Raw genomic sequence first — 18048 nt, forward strand, 5'->3', positions numbered from 1 at the left:
GGTTAGTTATAAAAGAAATCATAAAACATACATAGGTACAAAAGTCTATGTAGTGATCCATTTCATGCAAATAATTTGCACACATAAAGGATGAGAATGCCATACCTACTGATTTGCTGAATCTTTTAGTCCATTTCATCTATTTAGGCTAGTAATGGACACAATCCCAGTTTTAAATATTTATAAGCCATTACCATAAGTTTTCCATAAGTAAGCAAACTAACAAAATCATAAGTTTGTCTCAAAAAACATGTATCACAGACTAATTCACCAATAAAACTAATTAATTCAGAAGTTTTTCTGATAAAAAAACGCATCAAATCAATCATCTGGCGGCTGTGTTGATGAGTCCGGTGGAGTTGGGAATGTACAGCCCGATGGAGTAGGAAACGTGCCACCAAACTACAATAAACATATCAGATTATCAGATATATTATATTTATATATCTATAAACTAAATAAATATAAATTTTTTACTTACACATCGTGATAGGCTCATAACCATCTGTGCAAGATTATCAAACTCAACTTTATCAGCTTGTCTTCGTCGCTCGGCTTCATCCTTATCAGCCTGTCTAAGCCGTTCGGCCTCAATCCTATCGACTTCTCTAAGCCGCTCAAACTCAATCCTATCGACTTCTCTAAGCCGTTCGGCCTCAATTCTATCGACCTCTCTTTGTTTCTCTATTTCATTCCTAGCCATCTCGAGCTGATGCTCCAAGGATAACCTCTCATTCTCACGCTCCGCCCTCTCACCAGTCAAATTCTCCTCTAATGTTCTTATCTTCTCTCTCAACATGGTCATCTCTTCACTATTCATGGAAGAGGATGAATCCTGGCTAGATGATGACCCCCACAAATTTGTGGGAGTCGGACCCAACCCAAATCCACGAACTCGGCCGGGTCTCTCTGCACCCATAACCTGACTAAGTACGTCATTAGGTCCACTTGTATCCTTTGAGCCATCTGGTAATTTTTCGAGTATTTCTTGCATTTCCTTCTACAAAAACGTGATTGATAATTACTATATATTCTTTTGGAGTTCTATAAAATAATGTAATTGCACTTACTATTTTGGTAGCAGCATCATCATCAACAGGTACCCCATCTTTATGAGAATGAGTCTTTATCCACATTTCAGCTCTACTGGGGGGTATACCAGTGCCATTTTTTTCTTCCTATTAAGACATTGATGAGAAAATAATAGTTAATCACATGATTATACTGAAAGAACAATGATAATGAATTAAATATTATTATGATTTATAATACCTCTTCATGGCGAAAGCAAGCAAAGCTCTTTGAACCAGACGTATGTAGCATTGTCTGTTGAGAGCGATTCTTCTTATTTATCTCACTTCGATACTATATTAAGGACAAACAATTAATAAAAAATATCATATGCAATGGTAACAAATCTGAAATATTAAGCATGTACCTGTCCTAACTCTGAATTCCAATAATCTATGAGTGCTGCCCATTGTTCAATAGGAACACCATCGGGACGATGCTCATATCGGGTTACATCATCGTCGTACACATTGTAAATATTACGTTTAAGACCGCACTTGTAGTCCTTCCATTTTCTACCCATTGTTTTCATGATAAATGGGCGATTCTCTCCCATAATTTCGAACTTTTCCTAATATATCAACATGACAATCAAATATTATATCATTATAAAAATTTTCAATAAAGACAAAAATAAAATATATTATTATTATGTTAAAACATATTTTACCTACCAAAAGCATTTGCCATCCACGCTCTTTGTCATCTTTATCAATCTTCCTCCACGATTGAACATCTAAACGAAATACATGTGGATCTCTAGCTATAACCCCACAAAAGTTTGACATTTTGGGCACATGTTTTCCAAAAGGTTGTTTAGCCTTATCAAATTCTACTTTTAGCCTCTTATTTGATGGGAGAGAAAATAAGCTTAGGCACCTTGTTGGACCCCTTCTTTTCTTAGTAGTGGATCCAGACAACCCCTCACTGATCTCGTATTGTGATGGACTTGACTCATCCTCTAAAGGGTCCATCTAAGACATGCAATAAAAAAAGAGTTAGCACACAATAAATTATATAAAAAATAAATTAAATAATTAGTAGTCATTTCTAACCAAATAAACGTACCAATTAACAATCTAAGTTTCGATTGATTGTGGAACCCTTACAAGCAACAAATTTAATTTTAATAACTCAAATTACCAGAAAAATAAGAAAACTCCAACCCTCAAGAAGTAGATCCAAGTTCACGCTATAACATGAACTAGTAAACAATAATACCCAATACAAGTTGGGTATTTTTAAATATCAAATTACCAGAAACAAAATAAATCCCATAAAACTTAATCCTTAATTATTAATCAAAAACTAAAATATTCCTCCATAAATTTTTTGAAACCTGTATAAGCATACCCAATTCAAGATTCTACACAAAAGTCAGCATCCAAGTAACAATTTTACGAAAGAAATTCATAGTTCTATAAAAAAGAAGGAACAAAAACTCCAAAATTCATAAAAAAAATTTTGATCAATAATACCCCATACAAGTTGGGTATCTTTATAGATCAAATTACTAGAAACAGAACAAATCCCTTAATTATTAACCAAATATCAAAAAATGTCTCCATAAATTTCCTAAAACTTGTATAAGCATACCCACCATTCAAGATTTTACACAAAACCTAGCATTCAAGATTCTACACAAAACCCATTAAATTTTCGTTGTAAAAAGTAGCCATTTTTGTAGTGAATCAAAATGATTAAAACAGAATCAAAATGAACATCCATAGTTCTATAAAGAAAAAGCACAAAAGCTTAAGTAACAAGAGATAAAGAGATACATTAAAAAAAATAATTAAAACAGAATCAAAATGAACATCCATAGTTCTATAAAGAAAAAGCACAAAAGCTCAAGTAAAAAGAGACAAAGAGATACATTAAAAAAAATAATTAAAACAGAATCAAAATGAACATCCATAGTTCTATAAAGAAAAAGCACAAAAGCTCAAGTAAAAAGAGACAAAGAGATACATTAAAAAAAATAATTAAAACAGAATCAAAATGAACATCCATAGTTCTATAAAGAAAGAGAAAAAAAACTCAAAAATTCATGAAAAAAATAATATTCAAGATGAAGTAAATGAGGTTTAAAACATAAAACCTTTACAAACCTTAAATCTGCAAAGTCTTGGTAAAACAACGACAACAAGATGAACTTCTACGTCTTTTGCAGGGATACAAACCGAAATAGAGACGAAGAGGGTGTGAGAGGGAGAGATTGAGAGTTAGGTCAAGAGAGTGGGACATAGACAGAGAGAGTGTAAGAGGGAGATGGAATGAAACACAGGGAGACGTAGTGTAAAAGGGAGAGAGGAAACAAATTGAAAGTTTGGCGCCAAAAGTTTCGTGATTGTCGACGATTTCCCACAAATTACCTTCGCTGTTACTGTGTTGGCGGCAGTTCACAATAAAAACGCCTCTAAAAACAGATTAACCTTTAATATGAATTGGGTGGCGTTAGTAAAAGTTGGTGTGGTAATAAAAACTATCTTATTTTATGCCATTTAAACGAATTGAGATTCAACTCTATATAAAGCTGTCAACGGATACGAATATCCGAATCCGAAATTTTTATCCAATATCTGAATTCGAATTTGAATCTGATATTCTAATTCGATTATCCAATCGGATATCAGATAATATCCGATTTTAATTTAAATTATTTGTATTAAAAAAAACATAACTTTTCCTTATCCAATTAATTTTTCATTATTAAAAATAATAATTATATATTATATTATTTATATAAAAATTAATCAAATAAACTAATATATATCATATATTATTTCGATTCGGATATTATCAGATTCAAAATGTTAATATCTGAATCTGTATCCAATAAGGATTCGAATATAGAAAACTATCCGAATTCGAATTTGATATCAGAAATTTTCGGATAAATATCTGATATTTCGATTTCGAATTTTTAACTATCTATTCACACTTCTAATTTTACAAACATTTAATTGAATCGAATGTACAACTAATCCAGAATGATAAAAAATTTGCAAGTCTACTCAGATGAAATAAATAAATATATTTAAAATATCTCCTAAAAAAATATCATATATAGCCGATTAAATTGGTTGAGTTTCTGACCCAAGGTGGTTCATTTTTGGAATGATTCGGTCAAGATGAAGAGTTGAGTCAGTTGATTTGTTGAGTTAACTTGGCAAGTTGGGTTCATAAACTTTTAGGGTCAAGACACTTTAAAATCCAATGAAGTGGAATTGACTCGGTCAAGTTTTGAGCTGACTCAATGAGTTGTAAAACTATGATTTTGCATGCTAATGTGTAGTAATGTGAATATTTTCTTGTGCACCCTGTGATATGAACCATTTCATTGACTGATCTTTGAGTAGTTTGAGAAATATAGGAAGTGAAATGGCAATAATTCATTCAAATTTCTTTTTTCCTTATTGGTTGTTAATTTATTTTTTTGTTTTTTTTTTAATGGTAATAAAATTTATTGTTTAAAATATAAATTTAAATATTTTATAAGTGTAGGGGAGAAAAGCTAAATAAGGATGAAAGAGAAAAAGCCCTCGACTCTTAAACACACACTCAAATTTTCTAGAAAAAATTCTAAAAACATGTGCAACTTTTGTTAAAATTACCGTTCAAGTACACTGTTCATTTCACTTCAAAAAAAATTCCATAATGAGATTGCAGAGATTTTAATGTAATGATCTCATCTCGGTTATAAAAGATAGCGAGATCACTGATATTTATTCGAAAAATAACAATCTTACTCAAAGCTAGCAAGATATTTGCTATTTACCAATGTTTAAAAAACGTTCTAAAACATATTTTATAAATTCAATAAATTAAAAATAATGAATGAGTTAAATTAGTGGCATATGCGAGTTAATTAAAGGCGTTTCAACTAAAACGTCGCTATTTTTATAACATTGCCAGCGGTTTAATAAACAAATGCCGTTGTTTCGTATGTATTAATGGCATTTTCCGAGTTAATTAACGGCGCTTCTAACAAACGCCGTTGTTTATATTATTACTCGCGGTTCAGTAGAAACTGCCGTTGTTTCCTATGTATTAACAGCATTTTCGAACCGCTGTTAAATCAATTTTTATAAACTTAAAAATTATTCGTATTATTTAACGGCGTTTCCAATAAAACGTCGTTATTTGTATTATATTACCAGCAATTTACTAGGAAATGCTGTTATTTCGTATGTAATACCGGCATTTGTAAACCGCCGTTATATATATTTTTATAAATTTAAAAAATATTCGATTTAATTAACGGCATTCGCATAAAATGCCGTTATTTGTGTTCTATTAGCAGCGTTTTAATATCAAACGCCGTTGTTTCCTATGAATTAACGGCATTTTCGAACCGCCGTTATATGTATTTTCATGGATTTAAAAATATTCTATTTAATTAACGACGTTTTAACGTCAACTGCCGTTGTTAGTTGATAATTAGCAGTGGATTCTAGAAAACGCCGTTGATGGTCTGCAATTAACGGCGGTATTTAGGAAACGCCGTTAAATTTTCACCGTAAAAACCAGCAGTTTTTGTAGTGTAGATATGACTACGACCAATTTAAAGCAATCTAAAAGGGTAAGTAAAATAAGCCCATATAGTGTGAACTAATAAAATAGACTAAAGAAATAGGAGGTATGTTCAACATAAATAGGAAAAAAAATTGCAAGAATTTCAATTAATTAATTTTTATGAAAAGAAATGAACTGTATAAATGTCTCCATCTTAGATATACTTGTGAATATTTCCTAAAGATAGTTGGAGCCTCAAAACAATTCAAGTTGCAACAAAAAAAAAAAAAAAAAAATTATGATATCAATTGAAACATGATCCAAGCCGAGTCAATTTTTATTATTTAATTGGTAGAGAAGGCTCGTTAACTCAAACTAACTAAACTAACTCAAAGAGAGGATTGAGAAAGCATCACAAATTGGAATGGAAGCATCAACTATATATTTGTATAATCGAGGCAAATATTACTATGCCTACCTATTTATGAAAGGGGCACTAAACAATATTTAGATTTTGAACAAAATTAAAGTATTGCTAATGGAATTAGAATATGAATAACTTCCATTAGCAATACTTTAATTCTAGGAAGGCTCTTCCCATCGAATTTGACAGCTGCAAGGAAGGCCAATTGATTGATGCTTTGACCAATGATATTCCACTACATCGCCTTGGTGATAAAATCTAGACGTCTTGTCATTAGTTGGATATGGAATTTTTTTAGGGAAGGGCATGAATTGTTTTTATTTAAACTCCACATTTAAGGAGGGGTCCCTTCAACCCTAATTGATCAACAAAACAAAACTGGGTCTTATCAAAATTGAGAAGAAGGTCCAATAATATGCTATATATGATTAATAATTAAATTCATCTAATTTGAGAAGGTCAAACGAAGAGTTTATGATTACATTTAGTGTAGTTGGTGTAGGGACCCAACAAGGGGGAGAGAAGGGGCAGTTGCCCCCCCTCCCCTCGCCTCCCCTCCCCTCCCCCACCTCATTTTTTATGAGGGTATTTTAGACACTTCTTTATGTTTCAAACAATATTTGAGATACCCTGTGTTTTCTCAAAGTGAGACATACCTATTTCAACCTTGTTGCCCCCAATTCTATATTTTATGGTTGATTTAGAGATCCCTACTACACTAGTGAATATATGGAATACCCTTATTTTTTTAACCAAAACCCTTAATTCCTGTCATCTTCAAGCTCTTCAACCTTACCTGTTAATTATAGTTTGTCCCAACAAGAAAATCCTGGCTAGGGCCCTGCTTACAGGTAAAATATTTTGGTGTATTTAGTAATACCCCCTGTGAAATTGGTGGTCTTAGGATTCTCAGATTATCCCTTCCAAAATTCAAGATTAGTTTTACCCCATCGATCGAAATGTGACGCCTCCTTTTGTTGATGAATTAAAGAAGAAATTGGTGATAGTGGCTGTGGTTCTAATTCCATTCTCTCTCAGTACAGACCACGGTTGAGAGATGAGAGAACTCAGAGCATACTCTGTTTTTCTTTACTTCCTCCTGAAGATGAGGGATCAAGTTTGCGGAATCTGATATTTGGAATCCCACCAACAAGGAGTTAGGATCCAAACATTTGTCTGACAATGATAATAGTTCTTTTAATTCCCTCATACCTTGTAAGAAATCTTGGAAGCAAAATAAAAAATTTAGTTTGAAAAATTACTCGCCTTTCGCCCCTTTGAGGGTTGAATGTACATGTTCTCTAATAACCTGATTGCATTGGCTACTTAACCCAAACTTAATAATGTCTCAAAAGATCATCTAGTCTTATTTGTGAACATACACTTGTATATTATAATAACACTCATATAATTCAATATGATTCAAATGATATTCACACCTCCCAAATGTAAATAGCACAAACATACTTGTTGCCATAAATGGCAACGGAAAGCCCTAGTTAATAATGTCTTAAGAAAATAAGTAATTGCCTTATTTGTAGAAGATTAACTTGTGTATATATGATGATACCCATACATACAATAAACCTATACGATTATCGAGGGTGTATCTCAGTATTTGTCACCTCATTCACAGTCAATGGTGGTGTTAAATCACTCATGGGCATGTTTGACTTCATTCTACCATGCACGCAAAATGCAGGTGGTAAAGGTTGGGCAAGAGTGCCAGAATAGGTTACGAGCATAAGAACCACAGTTGCCATTGTTGGCCTATCTGCAACATCTTCTTGAACACATAATAGCCCAATGTGGATGCATCTCATCACTTCGCTTGTCGAAAAATTATACCTCAATGTTGGATCTATCAACTCTAAAGATGTTCCGTCCTTCCAATGTCTCCATGCCTGCAATAATTCAACATGCATGTATCATAAATTTGAATCTATGTCCTCGAAAACATACCATCTAAACTTTTCTACCAAATAAAAAGGGCCATTTAAATATTGGAGACACTGAAATTTTCTCTCTAAAATGTTAAATTATTTCAAGCTATTCATCCACGTCTTCAATCTCTTGTAGAAAACCCTTCATTTATGTCCTACCCAAAAAACCATTGTCTTCTACTACCCTAAAAGTCCAATCTTTCTCTTGAAGTTTGAAGGTTTAAGATGAGAGTACAAAATTTTAGCCTAGAGGTTTTAGATGATGCGATTCAGCTTTGGAGGAGAAAAAACATAGGGTTGTATCTCAAATAATCAAAAAACATTTTTTGAAAGTTATGTCTAAATCACCCAATTAAAATATAAAAATATGACCAAATATTTACACTCACACAGCTTAGAAGGTTTCCAAAATGCTCCGATTCTTGGAAACTGTTGTTCCTTTGACCACTCACAGTCTCCAAAACCAAAACACCAAAACTGTAGACATCTGATTGCACTGAGAATTGCCCATGCATTGCATACTCCGGGGACATATATCCACTGCATGACATTATCAATGAAATAACTCAATATGAAAGATGATAGCAAGCTTTAACATTTTTCATTTAAATAAATAAATTTCTTGCTAGTCATTATTTTTTCTTTGGCCTTCCCGAATATATTTATCATCCTACATTGGTAAAATAAAATAAAATAAAAAACAAGGATGAATAATCTGAAATTTTATAAAATAATGAACAACATTATTGAGAATTATAGTACTTACTATGTTCCCACTATTCTATCAGTATTGCCTTCAGTCTGATCCATTACACAGAGCCTTGCCATGCCGAAATCTGCGATTTTGGGGTTCATCTCGGCATCTAACAAAATATTGCTGACTTTGAGATCCCGATGAACAATTCTATGTCGAGAATCTTCATGAAGATAGAGAAGCCCCCGAGCAATCCCCCCTATGATTTTGTAACGCATTTCCCAATTCAAAGATGCACTCTTTGTTGGATCTACATCTTCCAAGTAAAAAAATTAAGTTTGGCCTCAGATAATATTGCAAGTCCTTATCAAACTAGGCATACTCTGTGCAATACTATAAAACACAATAGTTTTAATAAATAAAGCAATGGAATGGAGCCAAACCAAATATAAAGTGATTGAGGCTTGTGTTGGGCACGAAGTCGTAGATCAAGAGTCTCTCTTCTCCTTCGATGCAAAAACCTAGGAGCTTAACTAGATTCCTATGCTGAAGCTTAGCCACTAATAGAACCTCATTTTTAAATTGTTCTTCACCTTGTCCAGAATTTCTAGAGAGCCTCTTAACTGTTATTTCTTGTCCATTAGATAGCCTACCCTGAGATCATATAACAAGAATTTGAAAAACAGCAACAAAAAAAAAGAACTAGCTGATTCAAATAAAAGTATTGCTTCTTTCTTTGTTTCTTTTTTTCTTTTTTTCTTTTTTTCTTTTTTTCTTTTTTTCTTTTTTTGTTCTTATTTTATGCATGTTAAGCTTTGAGTACGTTACCTTGTAAACTGCACCAAATCCACCTTTGCCAAGCTTATTTGCATCAGAGAAATTATCAGTAGCAGCGTTTATTGTATCAAACTCAAATTGCAATGAATCAACACTTGTAATCTCCTCCCCATCTTTGCCAAGGTAAGGAAATGGAAAATATGTAGCAAATAAGTAACGATCATTGACGTTCGAAGTGCAAAATGCAGCAATTTTTACAATATCTTAGGAGAAGTGTGTAAAAAGCACTCCAAAAGATTTATCACAAGAGTAAATCTCAAATTGTGAAATTGAATGATTCAAATTTTTTTTCAAAATAGTAAAAAACAAAGTATCTAAGAATCTAATTAAAAACGGTAATTTTTCACTGTAAGATTTGAATTTTCATTTTCAAAGGCTTTGATTAGGTTGGAGAAAATTTTGATTTTTTTTAAATAATCTAGGCCATGAACTCTAGAGGGATGAGGTGGTATTTGGTGAGCGTGGCAGTCCATCTGGATCCAACAAGTCTTTGTAAATAGCATCAGAGAGTTGTCTCTAGCAGCTTCTATTGTTTCAAACTTGAATCGCAATGATTCCGCACTTGTAATCTGCTCGACATCTTCTCCTAATGGGAATAGTAAAAATTCACAAAGAAAAATAAATCTATGAAAATATGTGTTCTTCCATCATTTGTAAAATAAAAAATAAAGGCCCTTTTTTAGGGTCTTTGAAGAGTGAGATCCATTGTGAGAAAATTTAGCAAAGAAGCATAATCTCCTGACTCAAATTCTTGTGGAGGGAAGCTAAATAGCTGTTGATCACCTTAATACTATTGAAAATGTTTACTGATGTAATACCTATTTTCACTTATATAAAAAATAATAATTTATTTTAAATCTTACTAGGAAAATAAAGTTCACACTTCACAGATGTTTGATTGCATATTTTCGTAGAAAAACCATTTACCATCAAGCCAGGAAAATATCTGCTGAACCTTTCCTAGGCAATTGATTGTCATCAGTTTGGGAAAATACCTTGAGTGAGAATTCATTTTCCTTTCCACATTTTTATATGTTTTCACAAGAACCAATTTTGTATAAAATTTATTTTCCGAATAAAATATTTTGTAGGCAATCAGACATACCCATAAAGACTACCTTGATGATCACCTTGTTTTATGTCTCTAGAGATTTTTGGAGGCAAAAATAGTTGAATCCATTTAATTTAATGATGTTAGAGATTTAGAATGGATTAGATGTTAGAAACTTACTATTAACTATTTCCTTGGCCTTTCTCTTTCGTGAACAATAGCATACAATGGTGGTGGAAAGAAGAGCTATTGCAACGACTGAAGGAACTACTATGACTACAATAATTGGGAATGAATTTCCCTTCGCTGTAGAAATAAGATCAAAATTTTCGTAAGTAACATGATAAGGTCCCAATAATCTCACTTTGGGACCGTAATTTCATCGAGATTACCATCGTATAAATACTAGTTCCCTTAAAATAATAATAAATTTTATTAAATCCCAAATTAATATGGCTAACAATAGTTTGTTACTAATTTCAGGTAAAAAGGGCATATTTGAAAATCAACAAATGGTGTAACAACTATGGTTACAATATGCGAGCCGAAAGGTAGTTTCCAGAAAAATCTCGGTCGATTTGGGCGCCACGTCACCGCGTCGCGGCTAGGCATGACCGCGCCGCGGTCATCTCGAGGAATTTGTCTTCGAGATTTTTACAGAAACTTCTAGAAGCTTCGGTGGTTGTAACTGATTGGGTAGTTCGAAGCAAATCATCCGAAAAGTTGACCCGATTACCCGAATACAAATGTTATAAATTGGGGGCTCTTCTCTTCTTCTCTTGTTCCATAAGTTTTGAATTTTTCTTCTTTTAATTTTCTGTAATTTTTCCTTTTGGTGAGATCTTGAGTGTAGTGAGAACATCAAGAGTAAGCCATTGGCTCTATTGTAACTTTTTTTTGGAGATCCATTCAAGAAGGAATCAAGTTGCATCTTCATCTTCTTCTCCTATCTTCTCTTTTCTTTTATTATTGTCTACAACTATAACCCTTGCAATGAGTGGCTAGAATCTCCTTAGAGAGTTCAATAATGCCAGAGCAAGTCCATCCATTTAATGTAGTTTAAATTCATTATTTTTGCTTATCTTGTTAATCATTCTATAAATTCTCCTTTGATTAGATTCCTTAGCTTATGTTTATGATTCAAGCTTTGATAGCCATTACTTAGATAAGTTCAAGAATGGCTATGCTCTGTGAAGAATTGAAATATAGGTTAAGCAATCTTAATTAAATCAGTATTTCATGAATGATCCTTAGTTACATTCAATGATTAAACGGCTCCACTTTCCGATCCATGAGCAATGACTTGCTACATGGATTGAGTTAAATTCAAATTTAATTTACATCATGGATGGTTTGTGAAGGCTACATTGAACTCTCTAATCTCCCTTCCTTTTATCTTCAACCTCTAGTTTCTGTTTTAAATAGAATTGCAAGTTTATTTCCATCTTATTTGTGCAACAAATCAGTTTTGTTTTTAAATCAATCTGTTTCAAAGCTTTGTTTTGGTTTCTAATCGAATAAATATTTGAATCTTCGTTGTCCCTGTGGAACGAATTCGACTTACCCAAAGTCCATTTCTTAATCTTAATCTCTGCATCTCTTTTGCAAGCATTACAACCGATCATAACACACATTGTTGAGCATCAAAACTAAATTTATTCGCAAGGTAAAAGAGTAGAACTTCAATCACAAAGACACCTTTTCTTTAGTGTATAATCTTTAAAAACTTCATACAATCTAACAAATAATAACATTTTTGAGATAATTGATTCTCAACTGGAAATTGGGAAAAAAACCAATATCATTTTTCAGGATATATGCATTTTCAATCAAATGGCCTTATCCCCAACCTTACTTTAAATCTACATTTAGGCCAAATTTCTAGAGATGAAATAGTTAATGCCATCCTGTCTACACTAAAAGCAAAGCTGCACATCTAGACGGATTTTGTGTGAAATATTTTCAATGTTTCTAGCAATTCCCTTTTTACATTCTTTACCATTCAAAGAGTTTACATGACATTCAATGTAATATGACCAATGTCTAAAACTTTTGACTAATTTGTTCATCCAAGAGAACTCTCTAGAATTTGTGCTTAATGACCAATCTATCCTAATTCGTTAGAGATTTTATCAAGGGAAATGACTAATGAAATCAAAATCCTTCCATCTAATTATATGTCATTTGAGTTGTTTCTTTCTTAATTGACTCAAAGTCAAGGTCTTACAACATTTTTAACCTTCATAAAAAATTCTCTAGAATTTTTGGAATAATTACCATCATACTCATTGATGATCAAAATTGATAAGACTCAACAAGAGAATAATGACTATTAAGGCCAAGATTAGAAGTTGAAAATAGCTCTTTGCATGTAGGTTTTGTTGCAAATATTGAGGATCTTATATATTAGGACAAGTTTATCTCCAACAATCTCCCAAACTCTTATAAATGAGATCCCTATCTAAGGTAAAAAAGAAAAAGGAGAAGAAGAATCCAAATTTCTGTCCAAATTGCTTCCTAAAGCCTTCTAGCCTACCTAGATTATGTCCAAATCTATTCCCAAACCTTCAAGAAACTCAAACCAAAAAGAAGAAGAAGAAAACCAAGGTGGGGTTGAACCTCTTTTCTCCCTTTTTAACTTATCCCATTTTTTCATTTAAGTAAATTTACATTTATGTTTTCTTTACTTACAATAATGTAGATCTCAAGTTTTTTGTGAGGCTTAGAAGAAGAGAGGAAGACCTCCTAGAGGCAATCTCCTCCTATAAGCCCTCAATAATTTTCTCAAGGGTATTAAAGTAGGTTTTACTTTCTTTCTATGTTTATGCAATTTAAATTCATAATGTAGATGCTTTATTTCCTTTACTTTACTTGTAACATATTTTTCTTATTTTGTTTTATTGACGGCAATAGAGCTAGATGGTAAACCTTCTCTGGAGGTAATTTTTTCTTGATAAGTCCATTACATGCATACATATTGCACACACTCACTTATAAAATGGTTACAAGCAAGAGTATAGGTCCTTATGGGCCTATATTTAACATTTAAAGCCAATAAAAACAGTCCAAAATAGACACATTGCATGCATAAGGTCCTTACATTTTCATGGTGGTGTCCAATTCATGGACACCTCCTAAAGGCTAAACCAATAAAAAGAACCTCTTAAGTGAGTACATAACTTTTCAAAAGAGTCTTTGGATTGCAAAAAAATGAAATCCTCGTGGATTCTCACCAAAATTCTAAGCTCATAAAAATTTTCAACAAACCATGTTTTCATTTTAGCTTGCTTATTGCATTAACTTACTATTCTTTTAAAATTAGATTATAAATCTTTTAAAAACAACCTTTAGATTCAAAATAAAATGAAATCCTCATGGATTCTCACCAAAATCTTAAGCTCATAAATTTTTTTAGCAAACCATGTTTTCATTTTAGCTTGCTTATTGCTTTAGTTTGCTATTCTTCTAAAATTAGACTATAACTCTTTTAAAAAAAGTTTTTGAATCCAATATGAGGTGAAATTCTCATGGATTCTCACCAACAAAAACTTCCAACAAGCATTTACTTTTAATAAGGACTTGCTCATCATATCGATTTGTCCATTTTTCAAAATAAAATTATAGTTGATTTTCCTTAATTTTTTGCATTATTTCTTTTATATTTCAAAAACAAGTTAAGGTTTCAAAATCATTCCTATGATTATATATTGATAACCATCTTAGGATAGCTGGGACAAGGTGTCTAACATTTTCCTTGTCTTTCAACCGAATCTCTTTACCATAGATCTCTAAGTAGACCAATTCCTTCATCTTTTACATATGTGAGTCACTACAAGTCAAAAATTAGATTTAAAAAATATTTTCTTATAGTATCTATTCACACTTTAATTGAATAGTGACGATTCCTAAACCCGTGTAGATGAGCTCAAATCTTTTCAAAGATTTTGAAGCCTGCATATCTACATATATAAAAAGCTAAGGTTGATTAGCTCTGGAGTTTCTCCTAATCGGGGGAGACATAGATTGAGTGGGAAGTAATGGGAAGTCAGGCACAAATTCATCTAGAAGATTAATCGATGGACTTATTCATCAACTTCCATAAGAGGAAGAGAGGCAGCCTCTGCTTCCTAAATTTTCCCTGAAATTTGTTGGCTAGTCTTAGGCGAAAACCTTATGTGTTTGATCCCCAAAGAGCAAGAAACTAAAACTTTTGAAATGTTCAAATAAATTTCCCTATTCAATTCTTTATATAAAGTTATTTCAAAGAAATTGGCACATAGAATTGCAAAGGCGTATAATAATCAATCCAAACCAATCAACATTTATCAAAAGCCAATCCATTTCAAAAAAGATTTTATTGTTTTCTTAACCTTTGAGCCAAAACATATGTGTCAAGATGAATCAAAAGAAGGCCAATGACAAAGTTACAACAACTCTAGCAAACTCTTTATATGTCAGATGTTCCTTATTATAGAAAGTCATTTGACAAAATAAGGGTTAAACACTCTCTACTCCCTCAAATTAAAGTAGCGAACACAAAAATCAAGAAGAAGACTTGCTACATATAGTGAAGTCCTTTGGCTCATTATTAATAAAAATATAATATAAAATATATTTTTTAGCTAGATCGAAGTTGTTGAAATGGACAACTACTAAACTCCCAAAACTTAAAATTAAAATTCAATGGTGAAAAATTATAATTTTGTTTTTCAAATTTCTTAGAATTTCGTTCTCTAGAAGCCTATGGCATCGGAGCATGTTTTTGGATTTCAAAATGTGAGGTCACGACTCTTATTAAGATTTGAGTCAATTTTCAACAAATAAAAGATTTTTCGAGTCTATTGAAGCACTCAAGAAATTTTAAGCTAGCAAAATAACATTTGTCATATTTTAACAAAATATGCTCTTTATTTCAAAGAACATTGTTAGGGATGCTTTGATATGAGATTTTATTGAAAATATTATGCACCAATTTGAGGTGATGGTAATGTATAGCATGGGTTAAGGAGTGTATTACTACCCTTTCCATTTCAGTTAAATGAGGTTGATAGTAACTAGTTAAGAAGTAGAAAATAATGAATTTTATGGTTCAATAGGAGAGTTGAAGAACTTAAGAAGAAAACGCTGAAGTGACATTGAAAATGACATCGATTCACACATTACTGACATGGATGTATGTATGGAGCCATAGATAATTTTCATTGAGCTACGAGTGAAAAGCATCTATGATTTTGTGCTCACCTCAACGTCAGCAATGGGTAAATGGAAGTCAATTTTAATGTCACTCCCACAAGACTCCTTAAAGATTTATGGTTTGGCCAAGAAAAATAAAGAGAAAATGACTCTGGAGGATTATTTTGTCAAAAAATTTATAAAAAAGTCCACCCAAGTAATATGGACCATAAAGGACTGAACATTATAAAAAGTTATCCTCTCAAGGGCTTTTTGGAATTATTTTTCTGTAAAATACCTGAAATATCCACTTGAATCATTTCAATGAAACGGTCATAAAAATACTTCTGTCAAATCAATTTTTATATATATTTTTTATCTATCAAATACTCCTCTATTCTTAAATATTTGGGATATTTCAATGACTTAAAACTAATGACAATCTCTTTGACATTTTTTATTTTTTTGCTGCGCAGGCTATTTTTTGTCTTTTAATATAATAAGAGGTTCAAGGGATTTGAACTTAAAACCTTGAGAACATCCTTCCATTGTCTTACGACTAAGCTGTCCTTCTTACATTCCCTTTGACCTTGGTCTTCTATTATGACCCCAAAAAAAAAAACACCCATACTTTTTCTTCCTTACAAAATCAATCCTCTTCAATCTATTGTATTAGATCAATGATTGGTAGCGATGACTATGTGATCATTATCATCGCCAACACCATGAGTCCATGATCATTTCCTTCAATATCATTGCCATAATCATCATAATTATGATTATGATCATTATCATCACTTATTGTCATTTCATTACAACCATGATCATCATAATCATGATCACCATCACCCCCATCATCATCATTCATCGTCATTATCATCATAATTATGATTATGATCATCACCATCATTGCCATCATCATAAAGGATTGAAAATTAATCAATTAGAGAAGACCAAGGTCAAGGAGTATGTCATCAATTTTTATATGTAACGTTATCACAAATATTCACTAAAATTTGGAATGACCATTTCTCAAATCAATTACGGTTTGCTACTAAAATCAAGTATTTGAAAGGGTAGTTTAGGTATTTTATTAAAAAAAATTCAAAAGATCCTTCTTAATCTAATATTCTATAAAGAGTGTATTAAACTGTCCATATTTTCTATGAGAGGATTTTTAGGTATGTGTTTTTAGAAAATAAATCTCTAGAATCATTTTTCCAAAAATAAAATAATGTTTTTAAGAAGTAGAAAATAATGATTTTTTTTTCCTTAAAAAAACTCTTAATTTTCTAAAAAGAAAACGTTAGACTTAAAATAAGATTAAGTAGAATACAAAAGAACATCGTAGGGATTGAAAGCTTGAAGATGATGATGGGCATTTGACTCTTTTCCTATTAATCTATAAAGAAAACTGAGGTCAAGGAGGCATGTGGTTCGTTTCAAAATATTGGAGGTCATCTATAATGTTCATCAAAAAAATAGGGCCTTTGTCTAAATCACCCATTTTAGTAGAATAATTTTTCCTATAAAAAGGAAATTGTGTTATTTAGAATTTGGGCTGACTCCAATAATGAAAAGGCTAATTATTGGGTTTTTGGCTTATCCAACGAGTGTCCCCAAGTGAGAGACTAAATGCTTTACCTTTTAATGCCTGCCTCGTAAGTCTAAAAGGAAGACGCGTTCCGTTCCCTTTCTTTCATATACGCTCCCTGACGTGGATTGGGATAAATCATAAGATCTCTGCATCCCATAATAAATATGTATAATTGTGTATCCCAAGAAAAAAAATCTACAATTCTAACACATGCCACGGTAGGTGGAGGAGCTCAAAGAGGCATTGGAAAAACATTATTCAATGTTAAAAGAATAATGAAAATTACAAATATAAATAGGATTTTGGTAATGTGTGCCCTACAACACACATTAAAATACAATAAATACACTCTGAAAATTGTATTTATTGAATTTGATTCCAATTTTTTAAGTGCAATAAATACACTCGGACTCCAATTTCCAAAGTGTATTTATTACACTTTAAAGTGTGCCTTAAGATCACATAATTATATAAAAACATATTTAATAATAAAAGAAGGGATATAACATCGTAAATGAAGCATTATAATAAATTGTACATGATACTCCAAAACAAATCTCAATAGGATAATCAGATTAAGATATTGAATTTGATTAGAATGAGGAGGATTAAGATAGAGTATTTGTAACATTAAGATTGATTGATTCTTGTAATGTAAATAAAGTTCTTATAATCTAATTAAAGAGAATATATAAAACCTATTTTTATATTTATTTATATGTGACTTTAGATAGAATGAAA

The 18048-nt window shown here is 31.9% G+C and overlaps 2 protein-coding genes across 3 annotated transcripts; both read right to left on the bottom strand.

Moving 5' to 3' along the window:
* Window positions 1–4: 4 nt before the first annotated feature.
* On the bottom strand, window positions 5–3459 carry LOC147390314 (uncharacterized). Its single transcript, XM_086458672.1, has 7 exons — window positions 3183–3459; window positions 1746–2045; window positions 1439–1642; window positions 1273–1365; window positions 1071–1178; window positions 482–1000; window positions 5–402 (listed from the first exon to the last, which is right to left on the bottom strand). The coding sequence occupies exons 2-7, from the start codon at window positions 2043–2045 to the stop codon at window positions 322–324; spliced, it is 1305 nt and encodes a 434-aa protein (XP_086314798.1). The 5' UTR covers window positions 3183–3459; the 3' UTR covers window positions 5–321.
* A 3965-nt stretch (window positions 3460–7424) lies between these two features.
* Window positions 7425–17447, bottom strand: LOC147390315 (cysteine-rich receptor-like protein kinase 19). Of its 2 annotated transcripts, XM_086458673.1 has the most exons (6): window positions 17355–17447; window positions 10719–10844; window positions 9479–9600; window positions 8723–9304; window positions 8346–8496; window positions 7425–7917 (listed from the first exon to the last, which is right to left on the bottom strand). In XM_086458673.1, exons 4-6 carry the CDS (start codon window positions 8926–8928, stop codon window positions 7609–7611), a joined length of 666 nt encoding a protein of 221 aa, XP_086314799.1. In that variant the 5' UTR covers window positions 8929–9304; window positions 9479–9600; window positions 10719–10844; window positions 17355–17447; the 3' UTR covers window positions 7425–7608. The 2 variants fall into 2 exon arrangements, with proteins under 2 accessions (XP_086314799.1, XP_086314800.1); XM_086458674.1 differs by lacking the exons at window positions 10719–10844; window positions 17355–17447 and having other exon boundaries at window positions 9479–9843.
* Window positions 17448–18048: the final 601 nt, after the last annotated feature.

This window comes from Akebia trifoliata, chromosome 11, assembly GCF_017979445.1.
Source record: "Akebia trifoliata isolate Shusen 1 chromosome 11, ASM1797944v1, whole genome shotgun sequence".
Classification (NCBI taxonomy): domain Eukaryota; kingdom Viridiplantae; phylum Streptophyta; class Magnoliopsida; order Ranunculales; family Lardizabalaceae; genus Akebia; species Akebia trifoliata.

Bases quoted from the DNA above. Each gene is read 5' to 3' on its own strand.
- LOC147390314 (XM_086458672.1), bottom strand. From the start codon at position 2,045: ATGGACCCTTTAGAGGATGAGTCAAGTCCATCACAATACGAGATCAGT. The intron at 1,366-1,438 runs GTACATGCTTAA...TCCTTAATATAG, and splicing joins GGAATTCAGAGTTAGGACAG to TATCGAAGTGAGATAAATAA. The intron at 1,179-1,272 runs GTATTATAAATC...ATGTCTTAATAG, and splicing joins CTTGCTTTCGCCATGAAGAG to GAAGAAAAAAATGGCACTGG.
- LOC147390315 (XM_086458673.1), bottom strand. From the start codon at position 8,928: ATGCGTTACAAAATCATAGGGGGGATTGCTCGGGGGCTTCTCTATCTT. The intron at 8,497-8,722 runs GTAAGTACTATA...AATGTCATGCAG, and splicing joins GATAGAATAGTGGGAACATA to TGGATATATGTCCCCGGAGT. The intron at 7,918-8,345 runs GTGAGTGTAAAT...GAATTATTGCAG, and splicing joins TTGGAAACCTTCTAAGCTGT to GCATGGAGACATTGGAAGGA.